Genomic DNA, 25,866 nt, shown 5'->3' on the forward strand with positions numbered 1-25,866 from the left:
GTCTATAACCAAATGAGTTTATTTTGAGCAGAAAAATGAAAATAGTCTAGGCTTAAAATGGTCTGCAAGGGCAGCTAGTAAAGTACTTACCTATGAACCTATAAAAGTCAAAACGATTTGAGACTTTATTGAATGTACACTCAAACACTGTACTTCGTTCCTTGAAAAGTATCCAGAAACAAGGTAGAGGCCCTTGTGGCTCAAGACAGAGCATAAATCAATGAATAAATGGATATTTGTGTGAGACCATGTAGGCAATGATATTACTGCAACACTGACAACTTCAGTACTTGTGCTTCTGCAGGAACAAAGTAGGGCCCATCCTGCTTGTGTGCCTTTGTAAATGATACAAAATGGAGTGTACAGCTGTGATACATAATAGTCTCAGAAATATGTTAGTATTGTCATTCAAGCTGTGCATCTCACTAGCATATTCAATAAACACCAGCCTCCTGTCTGGCACACTAACTCTGCTTCTGCATCACAGTTGCTCTATTATATCTGACTGAACAGATGGCCTTCTGTTTATAATTTTTCCAAAAACATAGAGTCCCATAATAAACAATAATGCCACCAGGGGATGATGCTGCTTTCAATGGCTGCATTCTTGCTTATACTGCTTGCCTGTTATTTTTGGGAATGACAGGCAAACGACATCCGGTGGTGTACAGCACAGAAAGATGATAAAACTGCCTAGGCAAGAAAAGAATAGCCAAAGAAGAGGAAGAAGCTCATATAAACAGAAAAAATACCAGGTGGCTGTTTGGAAATGTGTAATTATCTTAGCACTGTCAATGGAAATTCCAAAGGAGCTGTAAACCCAAGAAAACAAATGGCTGTGTAGTACAAAGAAAGTTGCACACTTTTTTTGCATTCCCACATGAACTAGCTCACTGGCTCCCCCACCTGCACCCAATCAGCCCATTCATTCAACAGAAGCAAGAGCAGTGCATTCCTGTACAAGGTGAAAGTCCTCCAGTTCATTCATTCCCCCAGTGGGCGACAGTGGAGTTCTTGAGAGCCTGTGAACTTACTGATCCCATTGGGGTGGCCTACCAACCCAAGTGGAGCACCCTCCTTCCTCAATGTTTCCCCAAGCTCCACTGTGTGTTGCTGCCAGCAAGACTATGCAGTACAAGGTTCTGCACATTGGCAGTGCAAGCTTTCTAGGCCCATACTGCATGGATATAACATCCAACACTCATGCTTGGTGTCTTCCAAGTGGTGAACCCCCCCTCCCCCGGGATGGGTGAGCTGGCAATGGCTGCTCACTCTCATCCCTTCCTAGCCAGCTCTTACAAACACCCCAGCTACTAGATGAAACCAGGTCGCCTGTGTGGTAGTCTACTCAGGGTTTTATGCATCTATGCCACAGACCAACTCAAACACAGACACATTCTGGATATGAGAACCTGGGACATCAGATGGCATCTTCTGTCAAATGCAAACGTGTGAAGGGCTAAAAATACAAATACAATATATCTGTGAGACTCTGGAAACAGACCATTTTATACTATAAAATTGTGCTGGAAATCCTAGCACAAATATCTAATAGAAAATATGTATATATAAAGCCAACATTGATCTGTGTCAGCATTATGCACTTTTCTCAATGACATCTCAAACATATTATTGCAGGTAGCTTTATTATTGAAAATAATTCCATTAATAACAATCAATGACAAATGAACAGGTTAAAGCAGAACAGATGTATTACAAAAATATACATGTGACATTTTCTAGACAAAGACAATACTCCTCCAAATAAAATCAACTGCATCATAATGACTTCAATTTCACTAAACGTTTGCACAAATATGACTGTATTCTTGCAATGAAAACAACATTTCCAAACATTAAAAATATAATATCTACTTCCACATATGGAAACCCAAAAGGTGTAACGTCATCCACTTTAAATTCTGATCAGTCTTACTAAACAGTTTCTGCTTCAAAAACAGCCAAAAATGCTAAAATTGAAGAATGAATAAATGCTAGTGTCTGATGTGTGTTTTGTACTTTTCTACATAACAGACAAGTTCATACCTTACTTTATGGTATCATTCTCCTTAGGGGAGGATGCAGCTGAACAGGACACAATGTCAGTCAACAACTACATAAATATAACACCAAGTTCAACAATGAATTTGTATTTTTTGAGCCTTGTCTCAGAAGTGGAAAAATCAACTGCTACTTTTTGCATTTTTCTCTCTCCACATGCTTATGAAGTTAAGGGAAGCATATTCTCACACAATCAAAACTCCATTCACTGTCCAATATTTAATGTGCTCTATCAAACCCTGACCCTCAAATATAACTCAATATTTTAAACTCCGCTCCTCAGGGGACACTGGCTCAAAGGCAGGCTCTGCAAATATTTCTTAAGCATAACATCAACAGTGAAATACAGTACAGACAGCCGAACATTAAAACTGTCTATTATGGCTTCTCATCAAGTCAGAATGAAACAATGTCTGCTAAAATATAAACATTACAATTCATGTTAACTGGGCAAGAAATTCTGATAAATTCTCAACAAAATGGGCAAACTCAGGTAAACAGTCCACGGGTAATTTATTAGTTAAATTAAGCACTTTTCATCTAGAACAATGTCTTAGACTTCTGATAAATTAACAGAATAAGATACATTCCCAATATGTACTTGAGGGATTCATTCCACTTAAAACTGGTTTCAGCTGTCATACTTGATTATGTGCAGAAGTTAATGGAACACAATACAGTTGACTTCATTTGCACAAAATGAAATGCATTTTATAGGAAACAACTGCTGATGAAACGCACTGTACTTCCCATAATAATTAAAGCACAAATATTGCCAGTTGTATTATACACATTAGGTGAAGTAACCACCATAACAATAATCTCTTACTGCAGCAGATCCTACTTCTATATTTGTTTTTTTCGAAAGTATGGCTTTAAAATGATTTGATGGTGAGGACTTTTGTTGGTGTATACATTCACTGTTGCAGAAGGTACTGTTCCAGCAAGAGTTTCTGGTTCTTAGGTTTTCCCAGTAGTCTTCTTCCTGGGACCACCCCTCTAATTTATTTCTTTCCCCTGTGCAGGTACATACTGGACAATCTTTCGAGTGTTGCACTCCAATTTCTTTTCATCAAATCTACATTTTCAAACTCCATCCTTCAAATCAGAAACCAGTAACTTAATTCCAAGATGAGCTTCCATCAAGTACAATCTGCTCATTAAATCAAAGGAGGGGGAGGGCAGGTGGCGGTAATTCCAAAGTATCTGTTGCATGACCTACTTCTGAAGATCCACTGTTTTAGAGGGTATCCTGCATAAGTGATGCATCTTATTTTAAGGAAGTTGCTGTGACATACCCTTCCTACAGTATAAAGGAAAAATCGGCTTCTGTGGACACAGCAATCCAAACAGGGATGAGCACCACCTACCACCTTTTTAAGCCTCAGATTCCTGCATAATTAGTCCTGTTGTATCATTAATTGCTATAATACTGCATTTTTAAAGAACAGCTTGATTCGTAAAATTATATCAAACTTGTAATTTTTCAGAAATGTGAGCGTCAAGGTCTAAATAGCTCCAACAAGGACCAGAGATTGAGCAGGCTCCGACAACTCACGCCATCAACAGCCTTGTTGAATTTAGGTGGCAAAAGATGATACATTTCTTGTATCAATCTGTCAAACCACTTGTTGGCATTTTACTGCCTTCTCTTCCCTAGCCAAAGCGCAAAATTTGCAGTCTGTTAGAAGTGGCCTAGTCAGTACCAAAAAAAAAACGACTCCAATTTCAGCTTAGAAACGAATGAAAGGATGAAAAGTTTCAAACTTAAAAGAATTATCAACCTTGAGGATGAAACACACTGATTTCTCAGATACCAAGTCTATCAAAAGACATATAGAGGTCTACTATAAGAAGCATAAATTTCAAGGATGTGTCTGCAATGGCTATTAAGTTTTCCATAGCAGCTATTTTAAATTACAAAGTGCTTCCAGGTCAGACTGGGTCAGTAAAGAAACTGAAGTTTTCTGGAAGAAGAGAGTGCAAAAAAGTACTGCCAAGTAAAATTTGTCCTTGAGAAATATTTCCATAGCTTTTGCCTTACCAATAAAAACTTCTTGTCCCACTTACTAAATGAAATGGGAAAAGGCAATTAGTAAGCCAAGCAGACATCATGCAATTTAAATTAGGAATACACCTTATAAGCTAATACTGAAAAAGGATAACATATATACAAGTGGGAATATGGGGAGATTAGAATTTTGGGTGCAGGCAGACAAACATTCAATACCTTTAGAAAGCTTCCCTTTGGAAAGCAGAGTCCTTAGGTGGCAGGATGTTTGGTACGTTAGATCAAGTAAGGTTCTTATGATATACAGATTATGCATGTACTATCACCACATGATTTGGACTTATGGGTTCTGGACAAGACTGAAGGAGTAAATTATTGTAACTAACCCACTCTTTTCATGACATGGTCTTGGATGGAAGAAGGAACAGCAAATTCTTTGGAGGTAAATACTTCAAATGTTTCCTCTCTAAAAATTATTTTGTCTTCTCACAAAGGGACGACTCAAAGGTTTCACTCACAGAGGCCTTTGTATAGGAAACGAGCTTCCTACACCACAGACAATAATCCAATGAAAAGGAGGGTACCACAGAATGTTGGCAAGAATCCAGATATGATCAACTGGTAACTATATGGGCATATTCAGCAAATGATGGGACATCTAAATTCACAAGCAGGAAATATTTTTTTTAATAAACATTAAAAACGTACTTCCTGAAATCTAAGCTCACTTCAACCAGAAGAGCACAGAATGGACTACCCATTAGAAAAATGATACCTAGAGAATATCGGACATCAAAATTGGAATTCCAAAGAAGAAAACTAATGGAAATTAAGAGCCAGAGTATTATAAGCAGAATACATTTGCAGAGGCCTCACTTCAAACTAAGATATTAATGTTCCAATACAGCAAAACAAAAACCATAGGTTTCTATGTGTTATTGCTCATATTTACCTGCACAATTAACTGTCTGTACACATTAAAAATATATTTAGCAGAAACAAATTACAGAGTGGTACATCTTGTTATTCCATGAAACTGTACAGCTGTGCAAATAAATCGGTGACAATGGATGCATGGATGACATGGCAGTCTTACCTAGAAATAAAGAAGTTTTAATGAGAAGTTATTACTCGCCCAAAGGAAAGTTAAACACTTCAGGGACAATGGGACAGTATAAGCAACCCAAACAAAAATGAAATGCCAGCACTTATGCCAAGAATTCTGCACATGGCATTGACAGTTAGATAGAATTAACTTCAATGCAATGAGCAAATACAGATCCCCAGCTACAGGTGAGAGGTTTGTTGTATTGGACTTCAGGCAAAAAGTTCTAGCATTTTATGTCTTCCTCTGTAGTCCTAGTTGGGAAAAGAAAGCTTTTTCAACTGGCCGCAGGAGCTGCCGTCTTTTGGCAGAGTCTAGCAAGAAGTCCAGCCATCTGCAGTAGTGAGTTTACACCTTCTGTAATCCTCATGTGTGTGTAGCCAATCTCCTGCACAGACCCAAACAAAACAAAAAAAAAACATTAGCACCAAGGAAGCAACAGTTTGCATATTAGCATTAACACAATAAAATGTATCATCTCTTTCAAGGGTCTGCAATTCTTTCAGGCTAATCTTCCTCCAACAAATGTTAATTTTGTACTTGCCATAGTAAAAACAATACATACACTAACAAATGTTAACAAGAAACATTATTTCAATTCCATATGTTCAACAAAGGATATAAAGTTTCAAAATACATTTGTATTCTGAAACTTTCTCAAAAATATTGCATTTATGGGTATCCGGGAAATAAGATCTGAAATCCAAGTATCTACCAGGCACGCATGGAACGTTCTATAAACAGCCCACTCGAGGCTGCACTTAATGTGGTACAAAGTAAACTAAATAATCAGTAGACATTTATGTAGCAAACTAGAAGTCTACACTGCAAATAAATGAAGGGGAGATATGCTACCTAAATTGCAGGTGTTCAGGGAATGAAATGTGTTAGGCACTACAATCCAATGAGACTTTTTAGTCTAGCATACAGTGGTCGATTTTTTCATACACCATAAGTCTGTTAAGGCTATACCACACAGAATAAGATCACTAGCAGCAAAGTAGACACAGGGTGGAGATATCAGGTAGTAAAGCATCCTAAAGGAAAAGCTTAAAGTCAGACATTCTTCAAGAATGCAGATGACATGTTTACTTTCACTCAACCAGGGCTGGCCTAATTATTTGGACTATTTAGGTGGACTATTTAGGTGGGATCCCTGAACTGACCCTTCACTTAACACCTCACCCCCAGCCCTTTTCTACCTGCTTGCCTCCTGGACTCAAGATTACTTCAAATTAGGAATCAGGAATATGCCATGTTACTGTACAGCAAAAACAAAATGTATTTATTATCTTAGATTTTGTCAAGAAAAAGTTAAAATAGAAGTAAGCTATCAACCTGCATTAAGTTAAGCATTCTACACACACTGCAATCTCTGGGAGATGCCTCAGACAAGGCTACACAGAGCATGCTATTGTGAGGTAGACTCATTGGAAACATGAAACCTGGCAAAATCTTTCGACTTGCAATCCCAAACTCTTGCCTCCCATGGAAAATGTCCATGGATGCCAGGAGGTACAGGCTAAACAATCTGGGGCAGGCTTGATGGTTGCAAGTGAAACATTCTCATCTCATATCCTTTTTTTGTACTTCATGGACTTCCAGACATCTCCTGCATCTTCTCTGAATTGTCCAACCCCCTTGACAAGCTAATTTGCATACCTTATTACAGTCTGTGCATTTCCACAAAACCACATAAAACTGTTGACCTATCTCAGAATGTATTACAATAGTAATCATAATTATTACTCAGACCTCTTCTTAAAAATAGCATTGCTCACACATCACCCCACTTAACCAAGTTTATTTTTGTTTATGTAATTACTTGCTAAACCAGGTAAGTTGCTTAATGTTTGCAGATAATTTCCATCCATAGCCTAGGCTACAAGGCAAATAAAGACTATATGCAGTGGCAATTTACACTAGCCATTAAGCAGAAAATTTTGCAGAGGAAATTAGATTGCCTTAACACAACACAGAGATGTAGGAAGACCATACAAAACTCATTCAGCTTTCTATAATACACTTCCTTCCAAATGTCCTCCTCAATCCAGTCCAACCATTTTCTGTCCAAGCTTCCTCTTAACCCTTCCTCCCATTTTGTATGCAACTTGGCATCCTTGCAGCACCTTTATGAGTCATCCTGCTTCCACTATTGTTTTACCTTCTTTTAGCCAACTGGAATAATTTTTATGTTCACCTTTGCCTCCTTCCACTGAAGACACACACACCATGTTTTACTGATCTGGGATAATGTTGCTCCTATCTGCAACTACAGCAAGCGTTTATGCACAATGCCATTGACCTTGTAACCTTCTATTTCAAGTCTTGGTGATCAGAAGGTACAGATCTGTTCATTTTTATTTTACATTTATTTATTTATTTGCACTTACTAGAGTTTGTTTTCACACTGGCTGAGGCTGACTACTCCACAGTTATTTCTTTGAAAATCATTAGCAACCAATCATACTTCCCACATCAACAAGAGAAGCAAAATAAAACAGTGCCATTGTCAATCTTAAAATTAAACCCATTTGTTATCTTCTGTGACAACCAGAACGATACACAACACCAGATAGCTAATCCAACCTAATTTCCGGGCTGAAACCCTGTTGAGCACTGAGTAGCAGAAACTGAGTACGGGTGCAATAATGTAATAATAATAGAACACTAGCCACAAGTGCAGTGAATGACAAGAAATGTGGTCTGCATCATTAAAGAGACTCAAAGCTATCACAGAAGGACAAATACACGTAGAGAAATGCTTTGTACTTGCTTTAAATGTCTCTCAGACAAATCCTGTAAGTTGCATAAGGCATAATTACCCTGCCCTAAGCTATTGGCATAGCTCCCACTGGGAGTGGGGCCCTACAGGGCTACATCGGTCAAGCTAATCTAATTATGCATTTAACTCCTAGCACATTTTAATAATGCCAGTTGGTTTCTTAAGTTCATGTCTGAAGTGGATTTTAAAAAAGTGTTATTTTTGGATGTGACTGTGTTTAACCATACTTTGCAACAGCCAGAAGAGATAGAGCTAAATAAGGGGGATAGCACTTCTATATCCCTCTACACTCAACATCACACCCTGTACCAGTAATATATCTATATTTTCCACTGCTGAGTTACTAATCTCCCTTTTGAACTTCAGTATATCAAAAATAATTTGCATAATAGTAATATATATCTCACCAGGTAAATAATAAACCAGTGCTGGAAAATATTTTATCCTGGACATCCCAAACAATAAACCTTAAAACAATAATCTTAGGAGACGTAAATATAGATTGGCAACCCATAGCTTCTGACTCCCCCACAAATAGTATAAATCTGTATGTTTTTTCTCAGCTTATCAATGCTCCAACAACATGCAGCAAAGATCTTACCGGTCAATCCACCTTAGACTGGATTCTAGCATCCCGCCCTGCCAATTACCCTCTTCTGGCACACTGTCTAGCTTCCTGAGCGAACATCTACCAGCTTATTCCCGTAGAACTCACTCCCAACAACTACGAGTACAAACTATAAAATCAGTTAGGAACTCAACTATTTTTTGTCAGCATAAATTCAACAATCTCCTGCAGGAAATAGACTGGATGCCCCTTAAACAACTACCCCTTAATGATGCTGCTGTTGTTGTCTTTCAGCTTTTCCCGGTTAGGGGTCGCCACAGCGGAACTCCAGTCCGCTAATGACTGGCAGTAGATTTTGACAAACGCCGAGGTGCCAGCTTGACATTCAACCTTCAAGGAAGGCATGCCCATTTATGCATGTCTTTCAAACGCCCACCCAACCGCGGGGAGGACATGCAGACTCCACACAGAAGGCACTCCCCGCACTCCAGCTGAGAATCGAAGGGGAGAACCTCTTGCTGTGAGGCAACAATGCTACCGCTGCACCACCGCGGACGTCTAATGATGCTGTACTATACTTTAACACCACCTTCCTTCACATACTTAATACACTAGCTCCCATTCGTATGAAAAGACTCAAAAAGAACTCAGCACCATGGCTCTCTAAGGAATGTAAATACCTGATGAAGCAAAGGGACCTAGCCTGATCAACCTGGAAACAAAACAAAAATGAACAAAATCATGTTAATTTCAAAACACTATGTAACAAAGTGACAAAACTAATCAACAGAGATAAGAAGTCATATTATTCTCAGCTTCAACTCCAGCATAAAATCAACCCCAGTAAATTTTGGCACTCCATATCTTCTCTACTTAACCCTGGAAGAAATGGAGAGCACACCCTATTACCAGATACCCCTCCATCACAAATAGCCGAAAATTTTAACAAGCACTTCATAAAATCAATTTCAGAACTACTAACACACACCTCTAATGTGGACCCCCCCACCTTTCAATCTATTGAGAGAGAGACCCCAGGCCATCAACTACTAACCCCCCTAGTCAACAAAATGTCATACAAACTCCATTCTCATTTCAGCTCATACCCAGTGACACCATTATGAAACTGCTACAAAAACTAAAATCTTGCTCTACCTCAGCTGACAATCTACCCCCATACTACCTCAAACTGGCTGCTAACTCAGTCGCCTACCTAATCAGTATCCTTATAAATGGGCCTTTATCCGAATCAGATGTATCTACCATATAGAAACACAGTCTCACATCACCCCCATCCACAAAGGGGGCATCTCTTTTGATCCCTCCAGTTTCAGTCCTATATCCATCTTATCACCCATATCCAAAATTCTCGAGAGAGGTATCCATCAGCAGGTAATGCAATATCTATAGCAAAACAATCTTTAACCAAAACCCAACATGGCTTCCGACCTCGCCACAGCACAACTACAGCCCTATTATCTTTTACAGACACCATGAACAAGGCCAGAGATGCAGGATGCTTATACAGCCGCAGTATTCCTTGATCTCTCCAAAGCCTTTGACAGAGTGTCTCACCCCTTACTTTTCAACACACTGTCCAACTTAGGCTTCTCATATAACACAGTAAAATGGCTTCAGAGCTACCTCAAGGATCGTAAACAAGCAGTGAAATGGTCCAACAAACTCTCAACCTTTCTCCACAACCCTACTGGAGTCCCCCAAGGCTCCATCCTAGGACTCCTACTCCAACATTTTCACAAACAACCTTCACACACTGCCTCTCACCCTGGGACCCTCATTCAATACGCTGATGATCCCACCATAATTTGCACTGCTCGATCACTATCAGAACTACTCTCTAAAACTCAACAGTCCTTTACTGCAGTTAAATCCTGGCTAAGAAATGCCCAACTCTTTCTTAATCCAAAGGAGACTCTTTCATCCCAAAAACACCTCCCCTGTCAATGATCATTTCAACATCCTTGCATTTGACAACAATGCCATAGAAATAGTGCAGGAAACCAAACTTCTGGTGTTGTCATTGACAAACTTTCATCTGACCCACACATACAGCAAAATATAAAGAAAACTCATCAAAAACTGGGACTCGTATAGAAACGAACATTTCTTTACTGCAGCAACCAAAGCTACCCTTGCAAAAACATGTTTACTTCCCTCCCTTCTTTATGGTGCCCCTATCTCAACTAACTTACAAAATTCTACACTAAGCAAGTTGGAACAGTGCTACAACAAAGTTTGCCACAAACTCTAAATATCACATACACCACTGTAAATCACTCCTAGAATTAAACTGGCTTGAACTCCCCAACCAACTTGCCTTTATTCAGATATCCACCTTGCACAACCTTATTTTCAAGCCTACTGCCTGCCCTGCACTAGCCAATCTAGTCACACCTTACACACCAAATCGATCTCTATGATCAGAAGACAAAAATCTCTTGGCTATCTCAAAACCCACAAGAAAACCTGGTCACTCTCTGTATTCATACTCTGTCTCTATACTTTGGAATTCACTACCTCTAGCTACCAGGTCTATGTCTGGCCTAGTCCATTTCAAAGCCTCTTTAAAAAAAAATCATCTCAAAAATACATGGCTCTGCTCCTGCATAAAGCCTGCCTAATGCTCAGGTCTTCCTCTTTCTGTCACATTTCAATCCCTCACAGACTGGAAGATCCTAAGGCTCTTCTAACTCCTTCTCTGCTTCTACAACATATCCTTAAGCTGTTGCTCAGGCTTTATTGCTTCTATTCTTAACTCTCACTATCTGCGTCACTAACTTTCTGGCTGCTATTTTCCTAACTGAAACTAACATTCTATTTTGCATGCACTACAAAACAGTCACACACTGCACTATGTACTTTTGTTTTTGGACACTATCTACATCATGTATGATGAGTGACTATTGTCATCTGTAATATTTTAACTGTATAGAACTGTCTAGATGTGTAGTAATATATTGCAACATCTGGTAGCAGTTTGTTCTTTCAACTTATTTTTTGTATAGTATTTCTAATGTAATCATTATTCTGTTGGATTATACTGTATTTGTATTGTACTGTATATGGAACTTTTCTCCCTGGGCCTCTGCTGAAAACGGGTTCCGTAGACCCAGTCAGACCACCTCGGTAAACAAATGTCAAATAAATTAATAAATAAAACAAATTAAGGAAAATGGAAAATTGTTAACTACAATATATAAAAAAGAGATTCAGAATAATTCCTATTATAGTATGCATTCTAAAAGAACAAAATCAAATGTAAATGGCTAGCTGATGAGAGCTAATATGTTCACTAAAAAGATCAAGATTTTATGGAAGAAGGGACTACAGGTTGTGTAATAAGTTTATTAGTATGGGTTATCCACTTAAATTGTTCAAAGATAAATTTATAGAAGTGCTTGACCTTATAAAGTGGGGTGAGGGAACCCCTAAAAGAAAGAGTAATATAAATTACAATACATCAATGCAAATTAAGAACAGCATAGATGAAATGAAAGAGCTATTAAAAATTTAACAAATAATTGGAAGATTTTGAGCAGTATCCCTAAGTAAAAGAAATAGTAGGACAAACCAGTATTTTTCCATAACAGATGTAAAAGTTAAGAATTATTTTCAGTGAGAGTTAAGTTTACCAACCTGGAATGCATGAATGTTACAACTGCAATTATTGTTAATATTTATATACAGGGGTGAATGAGTTAACAATAAATGGTATCAAATTTTAAAGGGGTTGTTTTTCATGCAAGTCGAAATTTGTAGTTTATTTAGTAATTTTTAATTCTTGCAACATTTTATGTTGGTCGTACTATCAGAGAGTTATATAGAAGAATATATGAGCATAAATGTGCCATATCAGTATGTGATGAAAAGAATGCACTAAGTTTTAAGTTTATAGTCCTAGATCAAATGGAAGGTTATGAAAATATGTTCAATGCCAAAGATGAACTGGACTGGACAGAATGTGTGGCAGGTTAAGTTAAATGCGTATTACCCACCGAGTTTGAATGACACACAATTTTAAAATGTATCTTAGAAGGAAAGGGTTAAAGCACGAATTGATTCATTTGTTCATGTGACTAAGTGTTTTAAATATGTTGGATATGTTGTTTTATTCAGTCTGAAGAAGTCTTGTGGAGCAAGCCAAAAGCATTTACTGAACTGAATGATGTTAAGATAAAAGTACTGTTTGCATTTTATATCAGAGCCGTTTTTTTTAAGTATTTGGTTGCAGTTATGGCTTTGCCACCTCTTTGAGTGTTTTGTCAAACTCATCTAAAGCTGGCCTTGACCCCAATATTTTCCAATTCATATTGTCTTTTAAGTTTCCAAATGGACACCCCAAGTCAAAAATGTAATAAACTGTGCCTAGTCCACACTGTAGATGAAAACTTGGATGCCAGTGCAGCATGAATTAAGGTGTGAACAGTAAACAGCTGCACAACCTTCTAAACATATATATTTTAAAAGCCAAAGCAAAAAAAGATGAAAAACCTGTTTACAGCCTGGAATCCCATCTCTCCCAGGAAGAAGAAAATAAAAGAAATGCCTACAATCCTTTGCATGGAGCCTACAATAATGAAGCATTCTCCACCTATTCAGAGTGAATAATTTTCTAAAATGGCATAATCGGAAATGGCTCAGTGCCATAAAACCTTGTGGAAAACCACAGCAACAGAGACACCAAAAGGCAACAGCTCAGAAGTTTGAATCCTGCAGCACTGAGATGCCAAAGGAAGACAGATGTCCAGATTCATGATTCAAGCAGCAATGCTTGCTAAAGCTGTGAACCAATGACCAAGTGACCATGGTATAAACATCCACAACGGAGAGATCCTTGACACAAGCACTGGATGTAACTGTAACCTGATACACTAGTCCCAGAGAGCAACATTTTGCAATTGGCATTTTGATAGCTTACTGTGTTTTTCTCACCAGTTAGCTCTCTAGTTGGAAAAGATTCACTCAGCTACTGCAAGCTCCTAGTCTCGCTGAAGAAAACAAAAGAAACAGAAAAACATCTACATCTTCTGAATTCACAAATCATTCAAAAAGAACCAGAGTTAGTTGTGCATGTCTAGTGTTGGGAGTGTCCTTACTCATTAAAGATTCTGCCCCGAGGAGGCATACAAAGAGATTACTGGACTGGTTCAGGGACATTACTTATGTCCCTTTTGAAAGGGAATGTAGGTTACTGTCAAGGGACACCAAAATCCTTGACAAAAGGACAGAGGTGATTCTCAACAAATATGCATCTGAGGCTGCAAAATCCTGCAAGAATAGATGATACCCACTGATAAATAAATCTTGGCAGAGCTAAATAGCTGCTGAAACAGTAAGCTCTTAGGGAAGACTGGGGTTATTCACATGTGACTGGAGATGAAGTACTACTGTGAAGAACTTTATGATTAACCAGTGCTGGGCAGACTCCTATTCCTCTTACCAACTCAGGATGAACAAAATGATTGATGTTTGCATCTCACCTATGCTGGGGGGATCAGAATTCCCTTACAAACTAGCTAAACCAAATGCACCACAGGGTGTTTTACCACCCACACAAACATTCTCTTCCATTTAGGATGCATTTGATAAGTGAAGGCTTCCCTGGCAGCCCCAGTTACTCCTGAAATGCTTCTGGGATAATTCAGGAAACATTACTTAGGAGTTTTCTTTAGTTTTCACTAGAAGAGTTTCCTGCACTAATGTACCTGAAAGTCTTAAACTATACCTTACTAAAAATACCTAGATGCAACAGATATGAACTTTGTCTTTCTTCCCTGTATTTTGGGGTTAGGGTTGGAATCATAGTGAATGGGATCCAAAGGCGGGCTGGAAGACCATACAAGGGAATCTACCAACACATTAATTTCTCACAGGATGCAAATGGTTTTCAGAACAAAGTTTATGGATGGTTCACTGTCAAACAAGCAGTCTGCCTCTGCACAGGGGATACAAGTGAGTGCTGCCCTGCTTTTTCATACAGCATATGATAAACTGCATTGGAGTGTGTATGTTTGGGGGTCAAACAACCCTGTGGTCCCCCTACCTGAAAAAGGGGTCACATTACAGATCTCCGTCTCAGCCAACACAGAGGAGACCCTAAAACTTAAACATTCGTGGCATTAATGGTCGAGAAACCAGCACCTCGGAGGTAAAGGAATGTAGGGGTTCCCAGCAAATTATTCTCCTAGCAAACAAATCTAAATAGTAACAAAAAACTGTAGAAGGTGTGATTCACCCACCTACATAATGATGAGAAATCCATCGATTTGAGGCCCGTAGACTAAGGAAGGTTCACGGCATGAAGCCATGCTGCCCAAATTTGAAACCACAACAATCTCCATCACAGGTGTGACATGGCACCCTGAAAAATGAGGCAATCTTTAATCCGAAAAGTAGATGTCTTGCCTGAATCAATTCCAGGCTGCCAATCCTAGGCTGCTTGGACAATATGCAAGCTCCCATTCTAAAATATTGAGCAAGAACCAGAAGGTACCCTTCAACCAAACATGGAAAGAGGTGGATTACTCATTTAGAGACTTGCATCCCTTACGAATACAAGCCAGGGGACCTTGCTATCAGTCACCTTACCAGGGAGCACACAGAGGTTCCCTCACTTCTAGACGGACTACCAAGACAAATACCTGAACAAAATTTGAAGATGGAGAATGCAATCTCATCCTCCACAAAGGGCAAAAACCCAGCCAGAAAAGTGGAGGAAATCACATCAATAAATAATAATAGTGTTAAGAGACTTGCTCAGGGCCACACAATGGAAAAATGGAGACCGAGTATCAAACTCCAGGACTTTAGCAGTTATAGGTCTAGCAGTTTACAGTGTTAAATATCTGCATCAAAATGCCAGACAGCACAATGTAGCAAATGTATCCTAGGGATCCTTGCTCACCCTACCAGGCCTTCCCCTTGAAAACAAGAATAGTGTTCAAGGACATCTTAAGGAAAGATACAATATAGAAACTGACAACAGCTGTTCTAATCTGAAAGGAGAGAGACCATAACTCCCAACAGGAAATGGAAATGCCTATTCACCATTCCAGTGGTCAAGCCTTGGACTGCTCCACCAGCTGTCAATGCTAGGGAATAAATAAAGAATGAATAAGTGCAATCCCAATCCTCCCAGTAACACCAACAACCAAATGAATGCTGAAGGTATCAAAACAAAAATATAACTCACAAATACCCTAAAACTCCAAAAAGAAAAAGTACAGTTGTGTAGACTTACCATAAATGTAGCTGTTTGATTGTATTCGATGTTGCAGTCATCACCTGTAGGTTATCCCTGCTGTTTAGCCCTCGGCCGGCCCAAATACCAGAGTCAATGTTTTTCTGCGGCGGTCAGGTCAGGTCATCAGTGCTATAAAGGAAGGCAGCAGACACCATTACATCAGTTTTTCTTGCCCTAACCAGTCAGAGGCCCCAGTAAATATGGTAAAGTGGTCCCGGTGGGTAAAAGTCACCATTAGAAACGTACGTCTCCCTAAAGAAGAAGATACAAGGGGAAAGAGGGTGGGAAACCAGGACTGCAACAGTGAATACACTCAAACATCTACATTTATGGTAAGTGTACACAACTGTACTATGTTCTTCATGTTTCACTGTTGCAGTCATCACCTGTGGGAGGATTCCCAAAGCTGGGGAGAGGGGAAGTAGGATTAGTAAGAGACCTAGGAATGGGTCAGCATGGCCAGCAGAACTGCAGAGGCAAACCCTGCCCTTAGCCTTAGAAAATAGAGGTAGATGGTAATGCTTGGTAAAGGTATGGACAGAAGTCCAGGTGGTAGCTTCCAGGATGTCCCAGGTGGGAACTCCGCTGAGGAATGCTGTGAAAGTGGGGGCTGCCCTAGTGGCATGGGTTCGAATAGATTTAGGGGCTTGTTTCGCATGCAATCTGTAGCAGAAATGGATACAGTGTAATATCCATTTGGAAATGGTTTGCTTGAAAATGGCCTTCCCCTCTCCCCTGGGGCAAAGCTGACAAGTAGTTGGTCTGTTTTCCTGAATGGTTTAGTACGATGCAGATAGTAATCTGAGCCGTCTGTGCACATCTAGTGAGTGCAGAATTCTTTCCCCCTTGTTTTGAGGGTTAGGAAAGAAGGTGGGTAGATGTATGGCCTAGTTGAGAGTTACACTAGATACCACCATGGGCATAAAGGAGGTATTAGTACTCAGGGAGACCCTGTCTGCATGACAATGATGAAGGGCTCAATGGCTATCAGTGCCTGAAGTTCTGAAACCCTTCTGGCTGAGGTGATAGTTGGGAGAAAAGCAGTCTTCCAGGAGAGGAATCTTAATTCTGCTGGAGCAGCAGGTTCAAATGGTGGTGAAGTTAGCTTTTCCAAAACATAATTCAGGTCCCAGGCTGGAGTGGGTGGCCTTCTGGGAAATCTGATGTTAGAAGGCCCTCTGAGGAATTATTTAATCAAAGGGTGGGAGAACAGGGACTGTTCTGTATCAAAATGAGCTAAAATGGCTGAGGTGTGGATTGTAATAGAGGAGGAGAGGCCACTATTAAGTAGCTCCACTAGGTAGCCTAGGATAAGAGGGAAGGAAGATTGTGAGGTATTGCCCCCTCCAAATTCACTCCAGGAGCAGAATCTTTTCCATTTTCCTGTGCAGGATTTTCTGGTGCTGGGCCTTCTCGCTTCTGTGATAATGTCTATGATCTGTTTAACAGGGGCCCCTTGTTTGCCTTTAGAGTATTAGCCATGCTGATAGTTTGAGAGTCTGCAAGTCTGGGTGCAGCATTCCCCCCATCGGAGTTAAGAGGTTTGAGATCGGGGAAGCTGCCTGGGAGACTTTACGGTCAGGCTGCACAGTAAGGGGTACCAATGTTGTCTGGGCCAATCTGGAACAATGAGGATGGCCTTTGGTCTCTCCTCTCTTATTTTGATCAGCACCTTGGGAGTAAGAGGCAGATGAGGGAATGCATACACAAAGAGGGTGTTCTAGGGGAAGGCCAAGGCATCCACCTTCCATGCTCGGTGGTGATACTCCCTGGTACAGAATTTTTTCAGCGGATGGTTGAGATGCGAAGCAAAGAGATCCACCTCCAGAGTCCCCCATGCCTGAGTGATTTGTAAAGATTTTTCTGTGGAGCTGCCATTCTTGGGGGTGGGGGGGTCCAGTTAATTTTCTGCTTAAGTGGTCTGCCAGGGTGTTGCTTAGCCCTGGTAGGTATTGGGCTTATCTGGTGTAGTCCCCATGGAAGAGGCTGTCAGCCAGAGGTTCATGGTTAGCCTGCACAGAGGTTAAGACTGGGTCCCTCAGTTTGTTGATGTACCACATTATTATGGTGTTGTCTGTTTTGATAAGGAGAACTCCTGGCTTGAGATGGGGTTAGAAGAATGTCAGAGCCTTTGGTACTGCCATCATTTCCATCTGATTGATATGCAAGGGAAGCTACTGGTCATCCCAAAGACCTTGGGTGCACCTGCCTTCTAGGTGAGCACCCCAAGCTATGTCTGAGGCGTCTGTGGTAATGGTCTGCCCGGTTGGGTGGAGGGTGAAGGAAAGACCCTTGTTCTGGGCACAGGCCCCTGCCCACCAGTGAAACCCGGCCCTTATACAGGGGATCAGAGGTAGAGAGGTCTCTAGAAGTTGAGAGTGCTGACACCAAAGGTTCTTTAGGTACCACTGAAGTTCTCATGTGAAGCCTTTCCAGGAGAATTAGAAGGATGCAAGATGCCACGTAGCCCAAGGCTTGCAGGAACTTCCTCACTGTGAGGTACCTTCTGGAAGCCAGCTGTGTAAAATAGAGAGGCAGGATGCTCTGCATTTCTGGGGATAGGAAGGCCATTTGGGATGCTGTGTCCAGCAGTGCTCCCAAGAAAATGATTTTCCTGGAGGGTGTTTGCCTTTTATTTCTTCTCCTTGATGGTGTAACCTAAGGAGGTTGGGGGCGTTTTGACAAAGAGATCCTGACCGCCTGACACTGACCACTGGCTTTGGCATCACCTGCACAGAGGGTAAGACTGGGTCCCTCAGTTTGTTGATGTACCACATTATTATGGTGTTGTCTGTTTTGATAAGGAGAACCCCTGGCTTGAGATGGGGTTAGAAGAATGTCAGAGCCTTTGGTACTGCCATCATTTCCATCTGATTGATATGTAAGGGAAGCTACTGGTCATCCCAAAGACCTTGGGTGCACCTGCCTTCTAGGTGAGCGCCCCAAGCTATGTCTGAGGCGTCTGTGGTAATGGTCTGCCTGGTTGGGTGGAGGGTGAAGGAAAGACCCTTGTTCTGGGCACAGGCCCCTGCCCACCAGTGAAACTCAGCCCTTATACAGGGGATCAGAGGTAGAGAGGTCACTAGAAGTTGAGAGTTCTGACACCAAAGGTTCTTTAGGTACCACTGAAGTTTTCTCATGTGAAGCCTGTCCAGGGGAATTAGAAGGATGCAAGATGCCACATAGCCCAAGGCTTGCAGGAACTTCCTCACTGTGAGGTACCTTCTGGAAGCCAGCTGTGTAAAATAGAGAGGCAGAATGCTCTGCATTTCTGGGGATAGGAAGGCCATTTGGGATGCCGTGTCCAGCAGTGCTCCCAAGAAAATGATCTTCCTGGAGGGTGTTTGCCTTTTATTTCTTCTCGTTGATGGTGTAACCTAAGGAGGTTGGGGGGGTTTTGACAAAGAGATCCTTGAGGAGCTTTTCTTTGCAATCTGCCTGCATGAGGTAGTTGTCCAGATAAGGGTAATTTTTTATATTTTTCTGCCTGGAAAAGGCTATGGCCTGTGCTAAACATTTGGTGAATACCCTGGGAGCAGTAGATAATCCAAAGGGTAACACAAAGAACTGAAAGTGTTGTGAGCCTGTTCTAAAGTGAAGGAATTTCCTGTAGGATTCCCTTATGGGGATGTGTAGGTAGGCCTCTTTTAGATCTAGGGTAACTTACCAGCATTTTTTGGTCAGCATAGGCAGTAGCTGCTGCAAGGTTAGCATTTTGAATTTGGGGACCACCAGGAAGGTGTTCCAAATGGATAAATACAGGATGGGGCACCAAGTGCCCTCTTTTCTGGGAACAAGGAATAGTCTGGAATAAAAGCCTTTGCCTGTTTGATCTGAGGGAGACAGGTTTTACTGCCCCTTTGGGATATGAGAGTTTGGACTTGTTTCAATGCCTCTGCCCAATGATTTGGAGGTAAGCCTGGGTACACTCTTGCAACCGAAGGAGAATTTGTATCCCTGAAAAATGATCTTTAAAGCCCATTGGTCCTTTGTTACAGAAAGCCAATTTTCTTTGCAGAGGGAGAGCCTACCTCCTAGTTTTTGGTGAAGAGTGCAGAGTGGGGAGCGGGAGTCATTGAGAGTTTCTGCCATAGAGGGATGGCTTAGGAAGTACAGTTGTGTACACTTACAATAAATGTAGATGTTCGAGTGTATTCACTGTTGCAGTCATTACATTTGGGTAATCTGCTGGCAGGTTGCCCTCAGTCGCCCTGAATTCCAAAGTCTTGGGTCCTGTGTCGGTTGCTGTCTCCTCTTCCATGACATCAGGTCATCAGGGGTATAAAACATGCAGCCGACGCCATTTTCTTTAGTTTTTCTTGCCCCCGATAAGGTAGCAATATTATTATATATATATATATATATATATATATATATATATATATATATAATATACATGCATCAATAAATAAACTTCAGAATGACAGGGGGATGGAGGGAGGGAGGGTAACCTGGACTGCAACAGTGAATACACTCTAACATCTACATTTATGGTAAGTGTACACAACTGTACTATGTTCTTTGTGTTTCAATATTGCAGTCATTACATTTGGGCAGAATCCCAAAGCTATGGTTGGGAGGCTGGAGCTAAACAGCATTAGGTGTGGCTACAAGGCCCTGCAGCACTGCAATGGCAAAGCCTGCCCTGGACTTGGAGTAAAGAGGCAAATGGTAATGCTTTGTAAAGGTGTGAACAGAACTCCAAGTAGCAGCCTCTAGAATGTCTTTGGTTGGTACTGGCTGCTGAAGTAGCTGCAGCTCTGGTGGAATGAGACCTAATGCCCTTGGACACAAGTTTACCATGGTGTAAGTAGCAGAAACTGATGCAGTGGCTTATCCACTTTGAAATTGTTCTGTTTTCCAGGCAGGAATTGAGCTTGAAGATTTATTTGGTAGGTCAAAGCTGTGTCCCACAGTGCCATGGCTAGTCGGCAAAGGGGGTATGAGTGTGCACCCCCTTGCTTGTTTATATACCACATGACTGTGGTGTTGTCCGTCTTTATCAGTAGTTGTCCTGGACAAAGTAAGTCTTTGAAGGCTGTTAGGACATTTTGGACAGCTAGCATCTCTTTCTGGTTGATATGTAGATGCATTTGATTTGGTGCCCATATGCCCTGAATGCATCTTCCTGCCATGTGGGCCCCCCAGGCATAATCTGACGTGTCTGTTAAGGTTTGGCTGGCAGGGGATAGAGTGAAGGGCCGTCCCATGTTTTGGTGACAGGCCTTTGCCCACCATAGAAACTCCTGCTGCAGGCAGGGGATGAGAGGAATCATTGTTTCCAGACTGTGTGAATGTTGACTCCATAAACTGTTTAGGTACCATTGAAGTTTCCTCGTATACAGTCTTGCATATGGAATTAGTAGGATGCAGTTTGTCATGAAGCCCAGAGCCTGCAGAATTTGTCTTGCAGAAGACTGGGTTTTTGTTGCCATCAGCTTGAAGTAAGTAGTCGTTGCCTTTGTCTGGCGTAAGGTAAGCCATCTGGGCAGTTGTATGTAAGCTTGCACCCAGGAATGTTATCTTTTGAGAGGGTACCAGTTGTGATTTCTTTTCGTTTATTGTGTACCCTAGGCATGCTAGAATCCTTTTCACAAACGCCAGGTGTCGTAGACGAGTGTCCTTGTTCTCTGCTTGAATGAGACAGTCGTCCAAGTAAGGATATATTTGAATACTTTTGTCTGCAAAATGCAATTACTGGTGCCAGGCACTTTGTAAAGACCCTGGGCGCAGTAGATAAGCCAAAGGGCAGTGCAGAGAATTGGTAATGCATTAAGCCAGCCTTGAATCTGAGGTACCTTCTGCATGACTGTCTTACTGGGACATGCAGATATGCCTCAAGTCTAAAGTCACCAGCCAAGCATTCTTGCCCAGCATGGGCAGAAGCTGTTGCAAAGTGAGCATTTTGAATTTTGGAATGTCCAGGTATGTGTTCAAAATCGATAAATCCAGTATTGGCCGCCAGGCCTTGTCCTTTCTGGGTACCAAGAACAGTCTTGAGTAAAAACCTTGTCCTTTTTCCTGTTCTGGTACTGTCTGAATGGCTCCCATATCCATGAGGGACGTAACCTGCTTCTGTGCCTCTGACCATTGGTTTTTTGGCAGGTCTGGCCAACCATTTGCCATTAGCAGAGTGTGGAAATGGAATCTGTATCCCTGTGATACGATGTTCAGTACCCACTTGTCCTGGGTTATTAACTGCCAATTTTCAGCATAATGTGCTATTTTTCCCCCCTATGGGTGCTGCCAAAAGATAAGTGCTTGGTGTAGGCAGAGGGAAGTAATTGGGATTGCTTTCTGTAGGTCTGCGCTTTTTCTCCTCCAGATTTGGAGGTGGATGCGCCCCATTGCTTTGACCTATACGAGTCTTGCGCCTGGTATCTGGAAACCTTAGGGCGTCTGGATTTGCCCCTTTAAGCTCTGTCTGACACAGGAAAGGGCCAATTTTTTGTAGTCCAGTGTCTACTGAATCTTGGTGGCTGCACTTGTAAGAAGTCTTTAACAGCTTGCATAGACTTAGCTTTGTCTTCCATTTTCTTTAAAACCTCTTCTGCCTTAATACCAAACAGAGAATCATGCTGTAAAGGTGCATCTAGCAATTTAGCTTTAACATAAGGCAAATTTTGTTCCTTTAATCAGGCATGCCTCCTAATCACAGATCCAGTAACTGCGGCCCTGCAGGAGGACTCTAAAGAATCAAAACCACATTGCAAAGTATGCTTTCCAACTTGTTCAGCTGCATGCAATAATTCCTGCAATTCCTTATTTTCTTCACATTCTGAAATCAACATAATTTTCTGTTTCAGCAATCCCATAACATGTTGTTGGTACTTAAGCATATGAAATTGACAGTTTAAGGCCCTGATAACCACGGTTGCAGATGTAGAAAAGTACAGTTTTGTACCTACCATAAATGTAGATGTTCGAGTGCTAATACAGCTGCAGTCATAACAGATGGGTTTCTCCTGCCGTCAGGCGGGTCCTCGGTTGGCCGAATTCCAAAGTCTAGGTCCGGCGTCGGTTGTCGTCGCTTCTTCCCTGATGTCAGTGCGACAGGGGTATAAAAGAACCAGCCGACGCCATTTTCTTCAGTTTTTCTTGCCCCAGATGTCAGGTGCCCCCAGAAGGAAGGCAATACATAAATTTATGTAATAATGCAATGCAATCTAATCAAAAAACAGTAGTTGTAAGCAAATACACCATAAATGAATACCCCAATCAGGTTGTATGAGGAGGTGTTAGCCAATAGGTCTATCCCAAGAGGGGAAGGAGGGAGGGAAACCTGGACTGCAGCTGTATTAGCACTCGAACATCTACATTTATGGTAGGTACAAAACTGTACTATGTTCATCGTGCATACAGCTGCAGTCATAACAGATGGGTAGAATCCCAAAGCTAAGAAAGGGGTGGTAGGCACTAGGTGGAACTAGGAGGAGCCAAAATGCCCTGCAAGACTGCAGTGGCAAAGCCTGCTCTAGATTTGGAGTATAATGGTAGGTTGTAGTGCTTGGAGAAGGTATGCACAGAACTCCAAGTGGCTGCTTCCAAAATATCCTTGGTAGGAACACCTCTGAGGAAGGCTGCAGAGGTGGCTGTGGCCCTGGTGGAATGAGTCCTAATGCCTGTAGGTACAGTTTTACCATGAAAGGAACAGCAAAAGCGTATGCAGTGGGCTATCCATTTTAAGATTGTCTGTTTGGAGATTGGCTTTCCTTGAGCTCCTACCGCATAGGACACAAAGAGCTGTTCTGATTTTCTGAAAGGCTTTGTTCTGTCCAAATAATAACGCAGTTGTCTGTGGATGTCCAAGGAATGTAGTAATCTCTCCCCTTTGTTTTGAGGATTAGGATGAAAAGTAGGTAAATGTATGGCCTGATTTAAAGCTACCCTGGATACCACTTTAGGCATAAAGGACGGGTTGGTTCGTAAGGAAACTCTGTCCTGATGGAAGATGATAAAAGGCTGGACAGCCATGAGAGCCTGTAGTTCTGAAACTCTACGAGCTAAGGTGATAGCCAGAAGGAAAGCTGTCTTCCAGGACAAATATTGCAAATCTGATGAGGCAGCTGGCTCAAAGGGAGGCAAGGTCAGTTTTTCCAGAATGAAATTAAGATCCCAAGCAGGTATTGGTTGTTTCCTTGGAGGTCTTAAATTCTTAGCCCCTCTGAGGAACTGTCTTAAGAGAGGGTGAGAGAATAAAGGTGGATCAGTGTTGTATTCTGCAGAAATGGCTGAGGCATGGATTTTGATGGAGGAGAAAGAAAGTCCACTGCTTAGCAGCTCAGCCAAATATTGTAGTATTTGAGGTAAACTCAGTTTTCCAGGATCCTGGCCCTTTTTCTCATTCCAGACAGAAAACAGTTTCCATTTTGCGGAGTAAGCTTTTCTAGTTGATGGCCTTCTGGCCTCCAAAATGACATTCTGCACCTCCTTGGAGAGTAGGGCCTGTTGTGATGCTAAGGAATCTTCCATGCGGCTAGACTGAGTGTTCTTAGCTGGCTGTGAAGAGTTTTGAAGCTGTGCTGAGTCAGAAGAAGACGCATTAGAGGCAGGGGCCATGGTGGGGAATGCGTCAGGCTCCTCAGGAGTAGGTACCAGTGTTGCCTTGGCCAGTCCGGAGCAATGAGAATCATCTTTGGTCTGTCTGCTTTGGTTTTCAATAGAACTTTGGGCAGCAGAGGAAGAGGTGGGAAGGCATAAACTGTCATTGCTGTCCAACTGAAAGAGAGAGCGTCCACTCTCCAGGCCTTTGGATGGAAAATCCTTGAGCAGAATTTTGTCAATTGATGATTTTTGTGGGAGGCAAAATGATCTATGTCTGGCCTTCCCCATTCTTGGATTATTTCTGTAAAAACTTTTGGATGCAATTTCCATTCGTGTTGATCCGTCATATTCCTGCTTAGGTTGCCTGCCAGCGTGTTTTCCTTGCCTGGCAAGTACTGTGCTTGTAGCTCCATTTGTAAGTCCATGGCCATGTTCCAAAGTGACATGGCCAGTCTGCATAGGGGGTAAGAATGTGTGCCTCCCTGTTTGTTTATGTACCACATAACTGTGGTGTTGTCCGTGCTTATCAATAGTTGACCCGGTTGTAGAAGGTCCTTGAAAGCTATAATAGCATTTATTACTGCTAACATTTCCTTTTGATTGATGTGAAGGTGCTTTTCTTTTTGGGACCATTTGCCCTGAATGCACCGATCTGTCATGTGCGCCCCCCAGGCGTAGTCCGAGGCGTCTGTTGTGATGACTTGATTTGCTTGAGGCTTGCTGAATGGAAGGCCTGTGTTTGTTTGACATGCTTGAGCCCACCACAGAAATTCCTTTTGCAGACATGGAATTAGTGGTATTATTGTTTCCAAACTGTGGCTGTGTTGAGACCATATGTTATTCAGGTACCATTGTAGTTTCCTCATATGCAGCTTTGCACATGGGATTAGTAAGATGCAAGATGCCATGAATCCCAGAGCCTGCAGGATTTTCCTTGCAGTCAGCCTGGTGCAATTTGCTAGTGTTCTGAAGTATTGAGTTAGTTGCCCCTGCTTCTCTGGCGTGAGGTAGGCCATCTGGGTGTTTGTGTCCAAATTGGCACCCAGGAAAATTATCTTCCAAGAGGGTATGAGCCTGGATTTCTTTTTGTTGACTGTGTATCCCAGAGAGTTCAACAACATTATTACATAAGCGAGATGTTTCAGAAGAATGTGCTTGCTGTCCGCTTGGATCAGGCAGTCGTCCAAATAGGGGTATATTTGTATCCCTTGAAGTCTGCAGTAGGCAATTACTGATGCCAGGCATTTTGTGAATACTCTGGGTGCAGTAGATAAGCCAAAGGGCAATGCAGAGAATTGATAATGAGTTGAACCTGCAAGAAATCTGAGGTATCTTCTGCAATTTTGTCTGATTGGGACATGCAGGTATGCCTCCTTGAGGTCCAGTGTTACCAGCCAAGACTCCTTGCCCAGCATGTGAAGAATTAGCTGTAGAGTGAGCATCTTGAATTTTGGTACGAGTAGAAATGTGTTTAGGATGGATAGGTCCAAAATAGGTCTCCAGTCTTTTCCCTTCCTTGGTACCAGAA

At 41.6% G+C, this 25,866-nt stretch overlaps 1 protein-coding gene across 1 annotated transcript in view; it reads right to left on the bottom strand.

Moving 5' to 3' along the window:
* Window positions 1-2,557: 2,557 nt before the first annotated feature.
* Window positions 2,558-25,866, bottom strand: part of RFC2 (replication factor C subunit 2) — a gene marked incomplete at its 5' end in the record, with an annotated part of 169,838 nt that continues 146,529 nt past the window's right edge. Inside the window, one exon of the mRNA XM_044054862.1 lies at window positions 2,558-5,565. Within this exon, the coding sequence (XP_043910797.1) occupies window positions 5,455-5,565 (111 nt within the window). The remainder of the gene's footprint in view (window positions 5,566-25,866) is intronic.

The sequence above is a fragment of the Protopterus annectens genome, chromosome 13.part0, assembly GCF_019279795.1.
Source record: "Protopterus annectens isolate FY-2018-M chromosome 13.part0, PAN1.0, whole genome shotgun sequence".
In the NCBI taxonomy this organism is placed as follows: domain Eukaryota; kingdom Metazoa; phylum Chordata; order Ceratodontiformes; family Protopteridae; genus Protopterus; species Protopterus annectens.